This window comes from Hyaena hyaena, unplaced genomic scaffold (genome assembly GCF_003009895.1).
Source record: "Hyaena hyaena isolate Hyena2069 unplaced genomic scaffold, ASM300989v1 scaffold_252, whole genome shotgun sequence".
NCBI classification, from domain to species: Eukaryota; Metazoa; Chordata; class Mammalia; order Carnivora; family Hyaenidae; genus Hyaena; species Hyaena hyaena.
Window position 1 is genome coordinate 435,660 of NW_024080884.1, and position 19,517 is coordinate 455,176.

Below are 19,517 nucleotides of genomic sequence, written 5' to 3' on the forward strand. Positions count from 1 at the left end.
TTGGACTCTGTGCTGACAGCTTGGAGCCTGAGTCTGCTTCTGCTTCTGTGTCTCCCTCTCTCTCTGCCCCTTCCCTGCTTGCTCTCTGTCTCTCTGTCTCTCTCAAAGATAAATAAACATTAAAAAAAAAATGGTGCAGGGGTGCCTGGGTGGCTCAGTCAGTTAAACGTCCAACTTGGGCTCAGGTCATGATCTCACGGTTCGTGGGTTCGAGCCCCACATTGGCTCTGTGCTGACTGCCAGCTCAGACCCTGGAGCCTGTTTCAGATTCTGTACCTCCCTCTCTCTCTGACCCTCCCCTGCTCACGCTGTCTCTCTCTCCCCCAGAAATTTAAAACAAAAAAAAACAGGTGGAGAAGGCCGGAAGAAACTACCAGATGGCCCCGTGCAAGCATCAAGACCATTCCATGACAAAGTCTGCGGGGAAAACAACCAAGAGGGACCCCGACTCTTCCCCTCCACTCAGGAGCTTTAGAATTCCTACTACTCCCACACTGGGGGCCACCAGGGAAGCCCAAGGAATTGAAATGGAAAACAGGGTCCCTCCACAGTGCCTGGCCTGGAGGAAATGAGGCTCATTGATTTTGTGTGGATGGGTGATTTGAAAACCTGGGGGCTCAAAGTCCTGGAAAAAGAGGGGCACTGGGCCCGTTATAGTCAAGTGCACTTTGTAGGCTCTCCTTTGTCTTATTTAGCCTTACAGGAGCCATGGTAAAGAAAAAAACTCCGACTCGCAACTGGGAGCCTTCTCCTTCTAGAGGTCTCCATCTTGCTCTAGACCTGAGGCTGCCACAGGGTCTGAATGCCCAGCAGGATACCTGGCATTCAGTGAACCCTAGATTAGATAAACGAGGTAGAGGGGGCAAAAGCCACCCCTCTCTAGATGAAGTTTGAATTGGTCAAGAAGCGGGACTGTCCCAACGCCTGCGCAGTGCTTGTCTTAAGCCGCCCCGCGCGTCCTATCCCCTGAGCCTCGCGTTCTTTCCCAACTTCCACCTTCCCCTTCTGCTGCACCTGCCCCAGCCCGACGCGCCCCTGCTCGGGCATACCTGAGCACAGGATGGAGTAGAAGCCCTCCTTCTGGAGCATGATCAGCAGGGAGCCCCAGCCCAGGAGCACGGCCGAGAAGAAGAGGTTCTCCAGCACCGCGGTGCACGCCATCCACCAGCGCCTGCGGTACGCCTGCTGCAGCGTGGGGGCCATGCTGGCCGCGAGCCTGCACGGGAACACTGCGCTGAGCAAATGGACCCCCCCGGCGGCCCGGGGAAGGGTCTCGCATCCTGGTAGCCCCTGAGACCCCCTCGAACCGGCCCGCGAAGGCCCCGGGAGCCCTGGGCTTCCCGGCGCGTGCCGCCGACCCGGCTCTGGGCGCACTGGCAGTGCCAAGGGCTCACGCGGCGCTGGGCTCCCGCGGGGCCACTATCGGACACAAGGAAGATCCTGTCTGAGCGCAACAGATTCCTGGCGCGCCGCCAGGCTCTTCCACCCAGGCCAGAACGCGCAGAGCCCGGCCCCCGGGGCCCAAACCCCCACTTCCACCCAAGTCCCCGAAGGTCAGCAAGGGGCAGGGCGCGCTCTGAAGCCACCGCTGGCCAGCATCCGGCCGCCTGCGCCAGGAAGAACCCCCAGAAGCGATCAGGAGGAGGAAGGGGAAGTCTGGGGCGAGCCTGAGATCCACCCCCCCTTCCTGCGGCCCCGGTAAGACCACTCCTCTCCTCCCGGACCCGGACCCCGCCGGCCCTCCGCCCTCCCGCTCTCCGCACCAGGCGCCCCGTGTCCCCGCGGCCTCTCGATCCTGGCCGACAGCTGCCACGTGGCAGACGGCCCCGGGCGGGCCCTCCGGCGCCCCCGGCGCCCCTCACTCACTCGCAGGCCACCACGCGGCGCGCATCCGAGCCCGCCCGCGCTCTCGCGTCGGGGATGGGTGCTCGCGCTCCGGCAGGAAGTCCCGCGGCCGCTGACTTTATAAGGGCCGAGCTACCCGCGGACGGCGGGCGGGTGTGTTTACCAGAGGGAGGGAAGGAGCCCGAGCTCCCCCCGCCGCGGCCGCGGCCGCCGCCAACACCGTGGGAGGAGACGGGACACGGGCGGCGCGGGGGCGGGGAGCGGCAGAGGGGAGACGGATGCCGCTGAGAGGAGAGGGACGGGGAAGGGCAAAGGGGGGAAGGGCGCGAGGGAGGGGCGGAAGACGGCAGCCGCGGCTACCCGGGACCTCAGTGCCCTCATCTGTGAAATGGGGCTCTGGGTTCCTGCGCGCCCGCAGGTCCGTTCAAACTCCGGCAAGAGTGTTGCTCCAAACTGAGGAAGTGCAGCCGAGGGGAAGAAGGGTACTCCCTCGGAGGAAAGGGAGGGAGGGACGCGCCTGGAGAGACGCGACCGCGTGCCGCGGGACCCCACGGGCTCGGGGGAGCGAGCGGGTTTTTTTGGGAAGCCTGGGAGTATCGGTGGGAGCCGGCCCGTGGGGCTCTCTGCGGACCCGCAGGCGGGGACCCCCTAACCACACCCACCGCTCACCTCTGGTGGGGGTCAAACGCGCCTCCCGCGACCGCGGACGCCTCCAGGAGCGCGGAGCTTCCGCGGCGCGTCCACACTCTGCGCAGGTGGTCGCGCGGGCGCAGCTCGGAACCGCACCGGCGCGCGTACTTCTCTGCGCGCAGGGTCCCGGCCGCCTGCGGGACTCAGCGCCGCACTCCGGTGTTCTTGCCTCCTCTGCCCCCTCGGAAGAAGTCGGGGAGCCGGGAACTCGCCAGGCACCCCTGATCCGCGAGACGGGGCATAGGCGGAGCGGATCCACGACCTGAATCCTTATATTTACACCGGTCCCGGGCTGCGCCCTGAGGTAGGGGCGGGGGCTCCCTTCCCTTCCCCTCCCCCTAGGTCTAGTTTCACACGCACGTGACTCGCCCTCAGGCCCTCAGATACGCCCCCGCAGCACACGCCCCAGCACCTAGAATTTCCACCCCCCACCCCCGCCCTCTCCCTCGGGCCCCCCGACGAACTGGGCAGCGCCCTCTGTATCCTTGGTCAAAACACAGAAGGACTCAGCCGGAGGAGACTGGCCCCGATGCAGGGCCGGCTTGGGTGGGGTTTTGAACTGTGCAGTTGGGAGTAGTGTTTTCTGAGAACCAGAATGACACGGTTTACTTAGAGTTAGTCAGCTGGAGGTCTGCATCTGGACTTTGAAAAGGACTGGCCTGGGTTAACTTGGGCAAGTTGCTTAAACTCCCTGAGCCTCGGTTTCCTTGTTTGTAAATTTGGATAAGGAGGCTGGGAGGTGAAGGATAGAATTGGGGGATATGATGTAGGTCAAATGCTGAGCACCGAGTGCAGCGCTCAGCCCCTACAGTAAATGTTGATTGTTGTCACTGCTATTGCGATTATTATTTCAGAAGATCTGGGAGCAGGATGCTTCCAGGCACTTACTGATTCCTGGTAAATCTCCCGACCTCCCTGAGCCTCAGTTTCCACTTCTGTAAAATAGAGGGGAGGTGTGGAGTAATGAGATGAGGCAATGGCCAGTCGATACGGATGTGAGCTTAATACAGCATGTTAAGAGTGATAGTGGTGACTTACACAAAGCTCCGTGGCCATGTGAGCAACCTGCCAGGAAGACCTCAAGACCAGGAGATTCCTTAATGGTCAAGCCACCCAGCCAAGAGAGGAGCTCACATTTGCTGGGTGGCTTCTAAACGCTGGGCACTTTCCAAACAAAAACCATTAAGTCCTCAAAACATTGTGGTCTCATTTCAACCCCACGGCTCTTCACAGTCCGGCAGAAGGGTGGTGGCTGGAATACAGTGGGTGGAGGCAAGATGTGAAGTCGGGTCCTCTGGCTTTTGAGTGTGGCCCTTTCCATTCCTCTGGGCCAAAAGCAACAGCGAGAGTAAAGGCTGTGCAATGAAAAGTGCACTAAGAGTTCCGTCTGGCAGGAGCTAGGGCGTCAGGCTCTGATGGCTTCACCTCTTGAAATTTATTACTGGCTCTCAGAACTTCCAGATCAAGGTCAAACTCCTTAGTTTAACACAGGGGCCCTAGAGTAAGGGTTCTAACCTGAGTCAGTCATGATCCCTTTTAGAATACAATGTACAATGTTATGAGTCCACTCCCTGTGAAAATGCATGTGTGAGCATGAACACATACACATATTCAAATTTCAGGGCTGTAGGACCCCCTCTGTGGGCTTTAGGGGTCCATGGGGCCCCGTGACTTTAATGCTTGCCTGTCTTCATCCCCAACACACGTCCGTGTTTTCCCATCACGGACTGTCTGCTAGGGGAGGATGAGGGCCTGGCCCATTGTGTTCACTCCTGTATCCCCAGCACCTAGAACAGCACCTGGCACCAAAAGAGGCACTCAGCAAGCACCTGTGGAAGGAGGTATGAAGCCAGCTGGTATACCTCCTTGCCTTTGCATCTGCTGCTCCTTGTTGTGGGCATGAAAGAGTCCCTTCTTCATTTCCAATGTACTCATCCTTCACCACTCACCTCAAGTGAGCTGTCTGGTCTCTGAGGCTGGGGCGGGGGCCCTACCCACGTAATTCCCCCCAAACACCAGTCTAACCTCGGCTAAAGCCCTTACACTGACCTAGGCTCATTGGTTTAGCTGTCCGCCTCCTCCCCACAAGCTATGGATTTCTTAAGGATGGTGATTAGATGTGTGAGTTTGTGTGCTTAATGAATGGAGAAGAACATACTGGAAAGGAGAGAGAGAACTTACAACAGCTGAGAGACCTTCGAGCCACTGTAATAGTTAAGCTTTTTTTACAAGATAGAAGGGAAAGGGCGCTGGGTGGCTCAGTCGGTTAAGCGGCCGACTTCAGCTCAGGTCACGATCTCGCAGTTCATGGGTTTGAGCCCCGTGTCGTGCTCTGTGCTGACAGCTCAGAGCCTTGAGCCTGATTTGGATCCTCTCTCTCTCTCTCTCTTAAAAATAAACGTTAAAAAAGAAAATTAAAAAAAAAAAGATAGAAGGGAAAAGACCTAAGACACACTGCCATATCAGAACTGGTAGGATGTATCAGCCCCTTCCCTGCCCCCCAAAAGTAATCCCTTCCTGGACTCCGTTTCCCCGACGCGACCCAGGTCACGTGGAATCTGCTGGCTGCCAGCTGCCGCCTGCTTCACAGCTGAGCGGACCAGAATGCCAGCTTCGGAGTCACAGGCACGCGCGTGCCTGAACCTTACGCTCCTAGTCTGGTAAGTGCTGGAAATGACAGTATCCAGTTCACTGTGGAAGACACGACTTCTTCTGTCCAATAAGTAGTTATTATAAACTTTTGCATGAGGAATGTAAATAAAATGGTGCAGATGCTTTGGAAAAACAGTTTGGCAGCTCCCGGCATAGTTAACATAGAGCTACCACGTGATCAGCAATTCCACTTTTAGGCATATGCCCAGGAGAACCGAGAACATCCGCAGACACAGAAATTTGGACACAGATGTTCATAGCAGCATCGTTCAGGAGAGCCAGAAAGTGCGAGCAACCCATCGGTCCATCAGTTGATCGACAAAATGCATGTATACTAATATACACCGTAGTCGTATTTGGTCATAAGGAACGACATACCAATTCGTGCTGCTGCCACATGGAAGATGCTTGTAAACACGCTTGGTGAAAGAAGCCAGACACCGAAGGCCACATGCTGTATGACTGCACTCATACGAAATGCCCAGATTAGGCAGAAGCACCGAGACAGAAGTAGATTAGGGTGGTTGCCAGGAGCTGGGGGAGAGAAGGGTGGGAAGTGATTGCTCATGAGTATGAGTTTTCTTCTTGGGGCAATGAAAATGTGCAATTAGATAGTAGAGGTGGTGGTACAACTGTCAATATACTAAACTCTGCTGAATTTTACACTTTGAAATTCTTTTAAGATTACTTTAAAAAACATTTGTGGGGGGGGTATGGGTGGCTCAGTCGGATAAGCGTTCGACTCTGGCTCAGGTCCCGATCTCACAGTTTGAGAGTTCAAGCCCAGCATCAGGCTCTGCGCGGACAGTCCAGAGCCTGGAGCCTGCTTTGGATTGTCTCCCTCTCTTTTGCCCCTCCCCTGCTCTCACTCTGTCTCTCAAAAATGAATAAACGTTAAAAAAATGAAATAAAAATGTTTTATTCTTTAAAAAAAAGGCGCCTGGCAGGCTCAGTTGGTGGAGCATGTGTCTCTTGACCTTGAGATTTTAAGTTCTAGCCCCATTCGGTATAGAGATTACTTAAAATCTTAAAAAATCGTTAAAATAATAAATGCTCAAGAATGACCATAAATGAGCTTCCACTTCCCTAACTTGCTCCTTCTCCCTTGTTGCCTGTGTTGGTAAAAGCACTACCCTCCACCTAATCACTTAAGCCGCAGAACAGGAGTTACCGGACTTTGTTCCCATTGTCACCTTCCACATCCAACCCTTTTAGAGAGGTTTTAGGTCCCACCCCTCATCTCCATCCTCTGCCAGCCCAAAGCCCAGGTCAGCGGCAGCTGCCACCTCAACTCTGACAGCCCTTTCAACCTGGCCTTTCTTGCTCTCCTTTTCTTCAAGATTTTATTTTTAATTAATCTTTACACCCAATGTGGGACTCAAACTCACAGCCCCCGGATCAAGAGTTGCATGCTGCACCCACTGAGCCAGCCAGGCAGGTGCTCCTCTCACCCTGGCCTTTCTGAGTCCACCTGTACACATGACCCCACCATCCAACCATCTACTGAAAACAAAGATTTGGGGGCACCTGGATGGCTTGGTCGGTTAAGCCTCCGGCTTTGGGTCAGGTCATGATCTCATGGCTTGTGAGTTTGAGCCCCATGTTGGGCTCTGTGCTGACAGTGTGGAGCCTGGAACCTGCTTCAGATTCTGTGTCTCTGTCTCTTTCTGCCCCTCCCTCCCCAGAAGTAAATAAATATTAAAAAAGAAAGAAAGAAACACAGATTTGATCAGACCACTCCCCTTGCAAAGTTTCCCATGACCCTTGGGCAAATACACAAACTCCCACCAACACCGTCAAGTCCATCCGGGCCCTGCCTGCTGCCCCAACCTCCATTCTGGCCTCTCTCTTCCCTATGCTTTCACCATGATGACTTCTTTGTGCCCATGGGTACCCCCATGTTCTCCCACCTTAAGTTCTTCCTGGGCCTGGAGTATCCCCCTGCCCTGGCCTGTCTAATCCTTCAGATTATGATTTCGTGGTCACTTCCTTGGGGAAGGCACCCCTTGCCTGATTCCAATGATAAATTCCCTTGCTATGTGATCTATATAACATCGGAGCTTCCTTTTGATGAAACTCATCAAGTTGTGTGTGTTTTGTCTGACGGACTGTTTGTGCCAGAGGGCAGGGATCTGTGCCCACCTTCCTCATTCACCACTATCCTCCTGCCACTTAACACGGAACATGCCCGCCTTTCCCCCACCCCCACCCCCACCCCCAGCCTGGCAAATGCCTACTCTTCCTTCAAATCTCACTTACCATCACGTTCTGGGAGACAGCCTTCACTGGGCACCCAGACTTGGGGGCACATTCCTTTATATAGCCTCACAGCTCCACGCTTCTCACAACTGCAAAAGTGACTGGTTTTACTGTCTCCTCATTTAATTTTTTATCTTTCCCTTTGCCCCAGCACTTAACACAATGCTTGTCACAACACTCCCTTCAGGTCAGCCCGTGAAACTTTTTATGATGATCCCTCAAATTGTATGCAAATTTCTGTGTGCATCTACATTTTTCTAAAGAACGATGGCTTCTGTTGGAGTTTCTTGGGGGTCCAAGACCTGGAAGAAGTTAAGAACCTTCCGCCGGGAGGGTTGCTTACATGGTTCAGTCAGTTAAGCATCCAACTCTTGATTTCAATTCAGGTCATGATCTCAGGATTTGTGAGATCAAGCCCTGTATTGGGCTCTGCACTGACAGCGTGAAACCTGCTTGGGATTCTCTCTCGCTCTCTCTCTCTCAAAAAATAAATAAACATTAAAAAAGAACTGTCCTCCAGGAGCTGAAGACTCCTTCCATCAGGGCGCCTGAGAGGCTCGGTCAGTTAAGTGTCAACTTCGGCTCAGGTCATGATCTCACGGTTCGTGGGTTTGACCCCCGTGTCAGGCTCTGTGCTGACAGCTCAGAGCCTGGAGCCTGCTTCTGATTCTGTGTCTCCCTCCCTCTGTGGCCTTCCTCAACTCATGCTCGGTCTCTGTCTCTCTTAAGAATAAATAAAAAACATTTTTTAAAAACCTGTAAAAAAAAAAAGACCCTCTCCATCAAAACAGCATTGCCAACCCAGACTTCTACTATGCAAAACTGTCCCCTAGGATACAGGTTCTAAGAGGGCAAAGATCTTCATCTATTTTGTTCACTGATGTATTCCAAATGCCTGGAATGGTGCCTGGTCCATGCTAGGTATCGGTATAGAAAGAACATAGTCTCAGACAAATTGTAATAGTTGTGAGAACTGTACATGTATTGGTTAGCTATTGCTACATAACAAGTTATCCCAACATTTAATGGCTCAAAACATTTATTATCTTGGTTTCTCTAGGTCAGGAGTCAGGGTGCAGCTTAGAGGGGTCCTCTGCTTCAGAGACTTTCACAAAGCTGTGAAGGATCAGCCAGGGCTGTGGTCATCTGAAAGCTCAACTGGAGAAGCACCTGCTTCTGAGCTCAGTTGCGTGGTTGTTGGCAGGATTCAGTTCCTCTCCAGCTGGAGGCTGCCCTCTGTTCCTTACCACATGGGCTCTTCACAGGGACAGCTACAAGATGATGCTTGCTTCATCACAGTAACCAAGAGGAGAGAGAACAAGATGGCCACTGCGATCTTTTGTACCGTAACCTCTGAAATGGCATCCTGTCACCTCTGCTGTGCTCTTTGTTAGAAGCAAGTCCGTAGGTCTGGTGCACACTCAAGGGGAGCAGATTGCCCCAGAAATGAATAGCAGCAGCCAAGGCCATCGTAGAGTCTGCCTATTCCAGGATATTTATGTGTTTTCTCATCTGGCATCTGGCTCATCTGAAAACCCAGAGAAGGCACAGACCAGATGCCTATGGGTCAAGCAGATGATGAGAAGGGAAGAAGTTAGTGGTGGGAGCTTTGCTGCTCACCCTCCAGCAGATTGCCACCAAGCCGGAATGTATGTAGGCTGACTTGTGAGGGCTTCTAAACTTTCAAAAGAAGGCCAAGTCCAGACTTTCATGAGACATTTCCTGATTTTAAAACTGTGATAATCTAGCAAAAATACATGAAAATCAGGAGTTTCTGACTCTTCTCTATGGCAGAAGGAGCCTAACCCATCTTCCCACCCTTTGTATGTGTTACCTCTCTTCTGTCCCCACCCTTCTGACCCCTCCCTACCTCTCCCACCAGGTCACGAGGGCAAGGACCAAGCAAATTCACTCTGGACACTTTCTATAGCTCTTTTTTTTTTTAATTTTAATGTTTTATTTGTTTCTGAGAGAGAGAGAGACAGTGTGATCAGGGGAGGGTCAGAGAGAGAGGGAGACACAGAATCTAAAGCAGGCTCCAGGCTCTGAGCTGTCAGCACAGAGCCCGATGCAGGGCTTGAACCCAGACTGTGAGATCATGACCTGAGCCAAAGTCAGACACTTAACCGACTGAGCCGCTCAGGTGCCCTACAGCTCTTTGCGCATAGCAGGCAACGGTCAATATTGTTGAATGAAATACGAAATTGCTGACCTGTATCTCTTTAGGGAGCATTCCTCCTCCCTAGTCCCAGAGGGGTGGTTAAAAGTGGGCTCTGTTAGCTGAAGAAGCTGGGATCCTGACTCTGTCACTTGTTTTACGACCTTTGGCAAGTTACTAACTTTTCGGACTTCAGCTTCTTCATCTAGAAAATGAGAATAACCGGGGACACCTGGGTGGCTCAGTCAGTTGAGCCTCAGACTTCAGCTCAGGTCATGAGCTTACAGCTCATGGGTTCAAGCTCCCTGTGGGGCTCTGTGCTGTCAGCTCAGAGACTCGAGCCTGCTTCCGATTCTGTGTCTCCCTCTCTCCGATTCTGTGTCTCCTGCTCATGCTCTCTATCTCAAAAATAAACATTAAAAAAAGAGAAAGTCAACGAAATGAGAACTGTACCTGCTTCTGGTTGTTATAAGGATTAACTGAAATAGTAGACTTACTAACACACCACTGCCACTCACTAGCTATCTTTACTGGCTCCCTGGCACCTCTCCCTCTAATCCATGATCTACCATCATCTTCCACCTCCCACCCAGGAGAGAGCCTCTGAAATGCCTGCCAATCTGCCACTTTCACTGCCAGGGTTTACACCCTTCAACAGTCTGCTGATGCCCTTAGTAGGAGAAAATCCAAACTCCTTGACGCAGCTTCTCAGGCTCTTACGGAGCTGTGCCTGCCCAGCACCCCTGTCTCATCTCTTCCTACTACCTCCCTTCACACTCAGCGCCCCAGGCCCACTGAAGCTGCTTCTGGAACACTCCGCATCTTCTACCACTTCAAAGTCTTTGTTAAGTACCATTCCCTCTGGCTGGAACCTCTTCGCTCCTACCACTCTTTGTGATGTCCCTGCTATGCGCTATCAGAATTTTTGACGTTCCTCGCTCAACCTGAGGGCAAGCACAAGATCTGCCTTGCTCCTGGCTCCCCTCTCCCAAGCACAGCGCCGGGCACAGAAGAGGCGTAGGTGATACCGTCCGCGGCCGTGTGGATCCTGCGGGTAGACAGCGCCACCTGTCGGCCAAAGCTTGCACTTCAGCACCTAGAAAAAAGTCTTCACCTCCGGTGGGCCACTAAGGTGGATGGACGTGGTTTTGAAGTTTTCCCAGGGTCTATTGTGTTTTCTCACACCAGGCTTAGCAACAAACAAAAAAGCTAACATCGAGTCCTTGATGTGACAGAGGCAGACACTTTCCTAAGTGTTTTAGTTCTTAACATGATTCATTTTCCTAACTCAGTGAGGCAGGCGCCATCACGGTTTTGTGGAGGGAGTAACAAACAGGCACACAGCACGTAAATGGCTCACCCATGATCACACGTCTAGAAAACTTCACCCCAGACGGCCTGCACTTTTAAGCCCCAAACTCACTGCCTCTTTTGCTTCCTTTACTCTCTGCCCAGAAGCCTGGGGAGGTTACACACAGCGGCATTGGCCGCAACCAAAATCCCACCTGGAGTGACCCACACGTTCTGAAAGCCGCACGGTTCTCTGGGGCACTCAGGACAGGATGTCGAGGCACTGGTCTCCTAAGGGAGACCGCAAAGTGCAGCAGTCGGCTCTGACCTCAATGTGACCGCTCCTCTGTGACCTCCGGCAAGCAACCACCTCTGGGCCTCCGCAGCCCCATGGGACCCCTGAGCCCTGGTGAGTGTATTAGGTCCGATTGTTTTGTTTCCTTGGAGGCATTTTATTTGCATGTACGCATTCTATCCCTAAAAGAATCCCAGGACTTTCCCTTCTGTGTGTCTTTTGTCTTCCTTCATGGTCCACGAGGCCAGCTAAGGATGTCAGTGCAACCAAAGAGGTGGGACAGGAGCAGGTCTCTAGGCCGTGCATCAGATTTGGGGCCAGTCACTCCACACGTGGTTAGCCTGTCCCCGAGGGTCATAGCAATTTCCCAGCTCTGTGATCCTCAGCAACTTCTACTTTGCCAACTTTGCCAACCTTTTTTTAAATATTTATTCACCTTTCAGAGGAAAGAGAATGAGTGGAGGAGCAGAGAGAAGGGGAGACACAGAATCTGAAGCAGGCTCCAGGCTCTGAGCTGTCAGCACAGAGCCCAATGCGGGGCTCAAACTCACAAACCATGAGATCATGACCTGAGCTTAACCAAATGAGCCACCCAGGCGCCCCATCTACTTTGCCAACCTTAACCATGCTTTGTCACGAGGAAATAACTGCACAAGGGCACTGGAGCAGAACCTACTAAGAACCTGTGCCTGCCTCTCACAACACTGTTAATGCTCCTGAGGGCATCTGCCAGGACAGTCACAGGCACCGTTAGGGCAGCACAGAAAGAGGGCGGAAAGAGCCATGTCAGATAGCCTGTGAGGGGTGAGGAGTGTGGCTTCTGACCCAGGGGAGCCACAAATGGCAGTGGCCTTCACCCAGGCCCCTCCCTGCATCACTCACATCACACCCAAAGCGGGTCCCTTCACATGTTCCGATACTGCCATTTAGAACCCAGGGGTTGGCGGGCACCTGGGTGGCTCAATCGGTTAGGTGTCCGACTTCAGCTCAGCTGATGATCTCACAGTTCGTGGGTTTGAGCCTCATGTCTGGCTCTGTGCTGACAGCTCAGAGCCTGGAGCCTGCTTCAGATCCTGTGTCTTCCTCTCTCTCTCTCTGCCCCTCCCCCACTCATGCTCTGTGTCTCTCTCTCAAAAATAAACATTGGAAAAAAAAAAAAAGAACCAAGGGGTTGGCTACTTCCTTCTCAAACCCCATTTCCTGTTCACTCGCTCCTCGAAATATTCCTTTACGACTGGAAAAATGCCTGCCTGATCCACTTAAATTTTAAGCTGTTATTTAAACACATGGATATGGTTAATATTTACTGAGCGCTTCCTATGCCCTAGTCATTATTCTGAAAGCTGTACACAGAGTAAATCATTTAATCTCCCCAAAAGCCCTATGATTCTCCCCATTTGACAGACGAGGAAGCTAAGCACAGTGGAGGGACATGTTCAGGGTCACAGAGCAAGCGGCTGACCTGTGGTAGAAAACTAAAACATTGAACCAACCTGTACTTTTAAACACCACGCTGGACCCCCTCTGCTGCTAGAGGCTGTGTCTGCTGCCTCTACCCCCGAGTGCCGGCCACGCTGCTCTACATAGAGTAAATGTCAACAAACCCATTTTAATGTATACGTATATATATATATATATATATATATATATATATATACATACAGACACACATACACGGACATACACAGTCCCATCCCAGTGTGACAAATGCCCCCTCTTTACCTGGGAGAGAGCTCTACCATACCCTGGGCTACTGGAGGCTCGCCACAGGGAGCCTAGGCCTGGCAGTCTTCACAGATGACACCCAACAGGGCACTTTTATTAGACAAGTGGGAAGGGGCAGGGAGCACTTCCGGGTGTATACTGCCTGGGGCCTCACACGGGGCCAGAGCTCTGCTGCACCCGCTTCATCAGCTCTTCATCCTGCATAGACAACTCTGTCAACTTTTTGCCCATCCGCTCGTGGATGTCCAGGTACTTGGAGACACAGCGGTCCAGGCACACAGACTCGCCCTTGGACAGCTCTGCTTCCTTGTAGTGGGGAGGCACGCACTTCCGGTGGCAGGCACTGGTCATTCTGGGGGGAAGCAAGGGCAAGATCAGGTCGGCGGCATCCTGAGGCACACCAGCAACTCTCCACCATTCCTCCCCACTATGCTGATCGCACCTCCCAAGAAGGCAGCATAAATCCTCAGTTTGCATAGCGACCATCTCAGAATGTTGAAAGCCCTCACCTCATTTGAGCCCATGTTTACGACGAATTATATAGGAACCCTTAGTTGAGCACTGGCTATGTTCCAGGCATCATGCTAAGTGCTTGACACAGACAGTTATGCAGGCCTCACAATAACCCTATGAGGTAGGCACTATCCCTATCCCCATTTTACAGATAAGGAAATTAAGGCATGGAGAGCCTCCGAATCCAACAGAGCTTGGGTATGAACCCATGCAATCTGACCTCGCAGCCTACATTTTAAAATTATTTACGATATTTGAAAGCATTCTAATATAGGGCTCCAAGATAAACCAGCAAGAGAAAACATTAGGGAGCTTAAGCCGATAAAAACAGCAAACCTATGTGGATTGCTTTCTACCGTTCGGGCTCAATATTTAGAGCCTGTCATACATTTCTTCATTTAACACTGACAATGTCTCTGCAAGGTAGGTACTATCATTATCTCCACTTTATGGGAGAACCACCAGTCACACAATCCAAGTGATTCACCCAAGGCCACCATAGTGGTGCTGGGTGGGAGTTAGTTTGTTCCCAAATTTGCCCTATGGCTGTGGGCACTAGTTTGGAGTCAGACGGAGGTACTTGCTAGTCCTGACATTGCTATTGACCAACTATGAACCCTGAGAAAGTTATTTACCCTCCAGAAGCCTCAAGGTCTTCGCCATACAATGGGACATTTAGAATTAACACAGTGGATCGTTTTTGAAGATTAAAACAGATTAAAGTGTGTAAAATGCTCAGCAGGTACCTGAGGTGGAGAAAGAGTTTAAGAAATGCTCACTGCCAAGTGGGCAATATACTGCGTGTCAAAAAGACAGTGCTCAACCGCTCCTGGAACCTAATCAAAGCTTTAAATGCCCTTCCTGCTCAGCTCCTTCCTCACCATCTGCATCCCAATCTAAATGTCCCACTCGTTCTAGTGACCCCGTTCTGCGTCTGCATTAGCCCTCAACTATGAGGAGCATAAGTGGGGGGTGGGTACCCTCCCCTCATTAAGGTACTCTTGAGAAAGGGTAACCTAGAATCATCCTCAAAGACAAGCTAACGCACGGTTGGCTCTTACCTGTTGTACATATCAGCCATCATCTCTACCTCCAGCTCCGCAGCCAGCTGCTGGGCCCTGAGCGGATCCATCGCAGCCCTGCACCGTGGAAGAGATCTCCTTCTGGCCTCCTAGTCCTGGGGGCAGAAATCACCGTCAGCACCCACCCCTCCCATTCAGTTTCCCATCCCAGGGGGATAGAGGACGCGGAGTAATCACAGGACATCGGGTGGGCGGGAGCCACAGTCCTCAGTGAGTTCAACCACCTCATCTCACAGATGTGGAAACTGAGCCCTAGAAAGGGAACACTGCCCAGCCCAAGGTCACACAGCGCATCAATGGAAGGACTGGAAATCTAGCCCTGGAGCCCTGACGCCCAGCCCCTCGTGGTCACTTCTATCCAGGAGAAGATGGGGACCCCGGAAAGAAACACTAAACCGCGGGCCTGAACCTCCAGGCCCCAGGGATTCCGATCGCCCGCGGAGCTAGGGCACACAGGTCCCGGTCCAGGACCTGCACCTCTGAAATGGCGGCGTCATCATCAGGGTCACCTTGAGGCGAGAGGTCACTTACCACAGCCTGGGGCCACTCTCAACGCCCGCGGCGTCCCCAACTTGCAGCAAACACCAGAATCTCACCGTGCAACAAGGTAGGCTAAAGCGGAAGCACGTGGGTCACTTCCGGGAGGGAAGTCCCGCCTCTTTGGTCGGACTCGCTTCCGGAATGAAATACCAACGAGGTAGCGTTGGGAAATCCGCTACCATAGAGAGGAAGCCGCCGGCCGCGACTGAAGGCGAAGACGCCTTGCCAATGCTAGAGAGGACGCCAAAACACCATAGAGGCCTGGGCGGAGTGCAGAGCGCCTGCAGCCTGGCGGTCAAGTCCCTTGGATTATCGCGGAGGGGTCTGAATTTAACTACGCCGTGGAAAGGCGCTGCCGGGCCGGCCTCGGCGAACCTTGCCCCCATCCCCGGGGGGCTGACGCCACAGCCACAAAACAGGCGCGGAGAAGGAAGACGCCCCCCCAAAAGTTTTTCTGTTTGTGCTGCACGTTAAGGTCCCCTGGAACGCTTTAAAAGGCCCCTATGCCCATGCCTCACTTCATACCAATTAAGTCAGAACTCCTGGGAATAGGATCCAGGCATCAGTAAATGTTTCAGTTCCTCCGGTGATTTCTTTGTGCAGCCAGATTTGAGAACCCGCGCTCCAAGGGACTGTGGGAATACAGCTGCGTGTAGGTCCTAAGAGTTCTCTGGAATCACAAGGTTCCTGCTCACAGAAAGACGAGACGTGAATACGGTCTGTTTTGTGCAACTTCTGTTAGACGCCCTGGGCCATAAAGAGATGAATAGGAACAATTTGGGCTGGAGCTAACCTAGTGTATCTGAGCAAGGGAGGAGGAAGGTATTGTGAACTCTAAATCTCTCCAGGGTTCATGTGTTCCTCGATCTGCACTCCCACAACAAAACCCTACCCTCATCCTTTGGTTTTTTCAAGGGATTTTCCAGTAAACGAAATTTAGAAGATGCAAATTAATGGTGCAAGCACACACTGCCCACTGGAGAAGATGGACTGGAGGCAATATGGTTGGTCGCTCCCAGATTCCCCCAGAAAGTCAAGATATTAAACACCGGCCCTCATTTCTGCTGTAAGGATTCATATTTCTCAAACTCGGTGCCCCTATACTTTAAAATGAAAGTAAAACAGGGGCCCCTGGCTGGTTCAGCTAGTAGAGCATGTGACTCTTGACACCTCCACCCCATGGTGAATTCGAGCCCTACGTTGGGTGGAGATCTTAAAATTTTTCCTAAATAAAATTAAGGTATAACGTTTATACAGTAAAATTACTAAAGTATAGGAAACGTAAGCTTAATTTTTTAACTGAAGCCTAATTTTAAAATACATGTATATTTTTAAGTTTGTTTATTTTGAGAGAGAGCGCGCTCATGTAAGCGGGAGGGGCAGAGAGAGGGAGAGAGAGAATCCCAAGCAGGCTCTATGTGTCAGTATGGAGGCCCAGTGCGGGGCTTGAACTCCACTGTGAGATCATGACCTGACCCAAAGTCAGACGCTCAACCCTCTGAGCTACTCAGGCACCCTGTACATACTCATTCTTATGACCACCACTCAGATCAAACTACAGTAAATTTCCAACACCCTCAAAAGTTATCTTATGGGGGCACCTGGATGGCCCAGTCAACTAGGCATCCCACTCTTTTTTATTTATTTTTATTTTTTAAATGTTTATTTATTATTGAGAGACAGAATATGAGCAGGGGAGGGGCAGAGAGAGGGGGAGACACAGTAACTGAAGCAGGCTCCAGGCTCTGAGCCTTCAGCCCAGAGCCCTACGCGGGGCTCAAATTCACAAGCCGTGAGATCATGACCTGAGCGGAAGTCGGACGTTTAATTGACTGAGCCATCCAGGTGCTCCTAAGCATCCCACTCTTAATTTCAGTTCAGATCATGATCTTACAGTCCTGAGAAAGCCCCATGTGGGGCTCTTAGCTGGGTATGGAGCCTGCTTGGGACTCTCTCTCTCTCTCTCTCTCTCTCTCTCTCTCTCTCGCTCCCTCTGCCCCTCTCCCACATGTGTTCTCTCTTTCTCAAAAAAAATTATGTTCCTTCCCAGACCATACCCCCGCTCCCAAAGTTAACCACTATTCTGACTTCTTTTTTTTTTTAATGTTTTATTTATTTATTTTGAGAGACAGCAGCTGGGGGTGGGGGCAGAGAGTGAGTGAGAGAATCCCAAGCAGGCTCCACACTGTCAGCATAGACAGACGTGGGACACAGTCCCACAAATTGTGAGATCATGACCCGAGCCGAAACCAAGAGTTGGACGCTTAACCAACTGAACCACCCAGATGCACTATTCCGAATTCTGTTGCCCGCTCTTGAACCTCATGTGAATGGAGTTACACATTATTTTCTGGTTTGTGCCTGACTTCTTTAGCTCAGTGTTGTGTCCATAAGATTTCACCCACATTGTTGTGCGTATCTGTTATTCATTTTTTTATTGCTGTCTAGTGTTTGCTTGTATGAATAAGCTACAATTCATCTATCCATTTAACTGTTGACTGACTTTTGAGTTGTTTCCAATTTGGGGCTATTATGACAATGTTTCTGTGAATATTGCACGTATATTTTAGTGGACACGTGTTGTGCTGGTTTTTGCTTTTGATAATACAGCCAACGTATTATGGACTATTAAGAAATTGCACGGGAAAAGGAGATGGGTTCTTACAAGAGTCATCTGCTTCCTCGATGGGATTTTTTTTTTTTAGGTGCCACAAAAGGTTATATAACATATGATTTCATTTAAATAATATCCTCAAAATGATAGAATTATAGAGACAGAGAGATTAATGGTTGCCCAGGGTAGGATGGGTGTGTGTGTGGGTGCCATTAAAAGGGTAGCACAAGGGAAGTCTTTGTGGTAATGGAATGGCTATGCATCCTGATTTTGGAAGTGTTCACACAAATCTAAACATGTGATAAGATGTCATAGAACTATACACACCATTGTTCCAGTGTCAACTTCCTGGCTTTGATTTGCATACAGTTATGTAAGATTTAACCTTCAGTACTTCCTCTGTACTATTGGGGCACCTGGGTCACTCAATCGGTTAAGCATCCGACTCTTGATTTCAGCTCAGATCATGGTCTCATGCTTTGTGAGTTCAACCCCCACATCGGGCTCTTTGCTGACAGTGTGGAGCCTGCTTGGGATTCTCTCTCTCTCTCCCTCTCTCTCTGCTCCCCCCAACTCATGCCCCCCTCTCAAAATAAATAAACTTAAAAAAATAGTTTATACAGCCCCAGCCTTCCAAGATCTCTTTAGAATACAGATACATCGTCTACAGTTGCTGACCTCTGTCAGCACCACGCTGAAGATGTGGCCTCTCACTCTCCCGTGTTCCACCCCTTCCGAGCCCCCCAGCCTCCCAGAAGGGAGCTGTGTATTTGTTACTCACCGCGGAAGAGTATCGTCCTCTTAGATGAGACCTCAGCCCCAACAGAAGGGGTGCTGGGTTGTCACCCAGAATCTTATATGGGCCCTGACCACTCATGAGCAGTGTGGACAATACAAAGACAGCCTGGGTGGACTCCTTTGAGATGAGCAAGAGATGAGAGAGTTAGAACGTCAATGGCTCCAGCAGAATGGTTATTCTGTTAGCTCAGAGATCGAGCTGCCCCAGGCTTGGTCACTGTGACCCACTATTCCCCTTCCTCACCACTTCCCCTCAACTCCAGTGCTGACCATCCTGTCCCGGCCACCACCATCCCGCACCTGGGTTACTGCAGTAATGTCCCCACCTCAGTTCCTGCACCCCACCCCCACCCCCGTCTGTTCTCAAAACAGCAACCTGAGTCATCTTGTCAAAAACTAAAGTCAGATCGTGTCCCTCCACAACCTGAAAGGGACCACTGGCTTCCAATCACAGAGCAAAAGCCAACAGCCTTACAGTGGCCTCTAAGTCCCACGGGATGGCCCCCTCCCCGTCCCATGACCTTCTATTAACTTATTTATTTATTCAATATATACTTATTGAGCACCTCATGTGAACCAGGCAATTTGCTAGAGCCCGGGTACACAGCCATGAGCCGGGCAGATAATGTCCCTGCCTTCATGGGCTTACTCCAGTGAGAGTCAGGTAATAAGGAAATAAATAAACCAACTCTGGATACCAGGAAATATCACGAAGGAAATGAAACAGGCTGACATGATGGTGAGGAACTGAGGCTCCCTGAGGAAACAGAATTTGAGCTGAGAGCAGCATGGGAAGGATGAACAGTCTCACAAAGGGCAGAAGCAAAAAGGCGACAGCCCTGAGTGTAGACAGGAATTAATTTACTTAAGGACAGAAAGGAGGCCAGGGTGGAAGGGGCTGGGGGAGGGGGTTGCGGGGAGCCCCCGGCTTCATCAGCCACGTGGACCCGCTCTGCACATGTTCTCCCAGGGTGGTACCTCTCTTACATCACAGGACACATCGGTTCTTCTGAGCAAAATCCCAATTCAGTACAAAAATGTGTTCAGAGCCTCCTA

General features: G+C 51.4%; 2 protein-coding genes across 3 annotated transcripts in view; both read right to left on the bottom strand.

The window, feature by feature from the left end:
* SLC43A1 (solute carrier family 43 member 1) overlaps positions 1-2,587 on the bottom strand; it is a 24,615-nt gene extending 22,028 nt beyond the window's left edge. The window contains exons 1-2 of one of the 2 annotated variants that reach the window (XM_039245112.1): positions 2,515-2,587; positions 1,050-1,216 (exon numbers count right to left, since the gene is read on the bottom strand). In XM_039245112.1, coding sequence (XP_039101043.1) covers positions 1,050-1,203 — 154 coding nt within the window. In that variant the 5' untranslated portion in view covers positions 1,204-1,216; positions 2,515-2,587. Of the gene's footprint in view, positions 1-1,049; positions 1,217-1,763; positions 1,794-2,514 lie in introns of those variants that run through there. The other variant, XM_039245114.1, reaches the window with a different exon arrangement.
* Positions 2,588-12,975: 10,388 nt separating this feature from the next.
* TIMM10 (translocase of inner mitochondrial membrane 10) lies at positions 12,976-15,133 on the bottom strand. The gene is made up of 3 exons (XM_039245070.1): positions 15,041-15,133; positions 14,489-14,604; positions 12,976-13,266 (listed from the first exon to the last, which is right to left on the bottom strand). Exons 2-3 carry the CDS (start codon positions 14,557-14,559, stop codon positions 13,065-13,067), a joined length of 273 nt encoding a protein of 90 aa, XP_039101001.1. The 5' UTR covers positions 14,560-14,604; positions 15,041-15,133; the 3' UTR covers positions 12,976-13,064.
* Between the last annotated feature and the right edge of the window lie 4,384 nt (positions 15,134-19,517).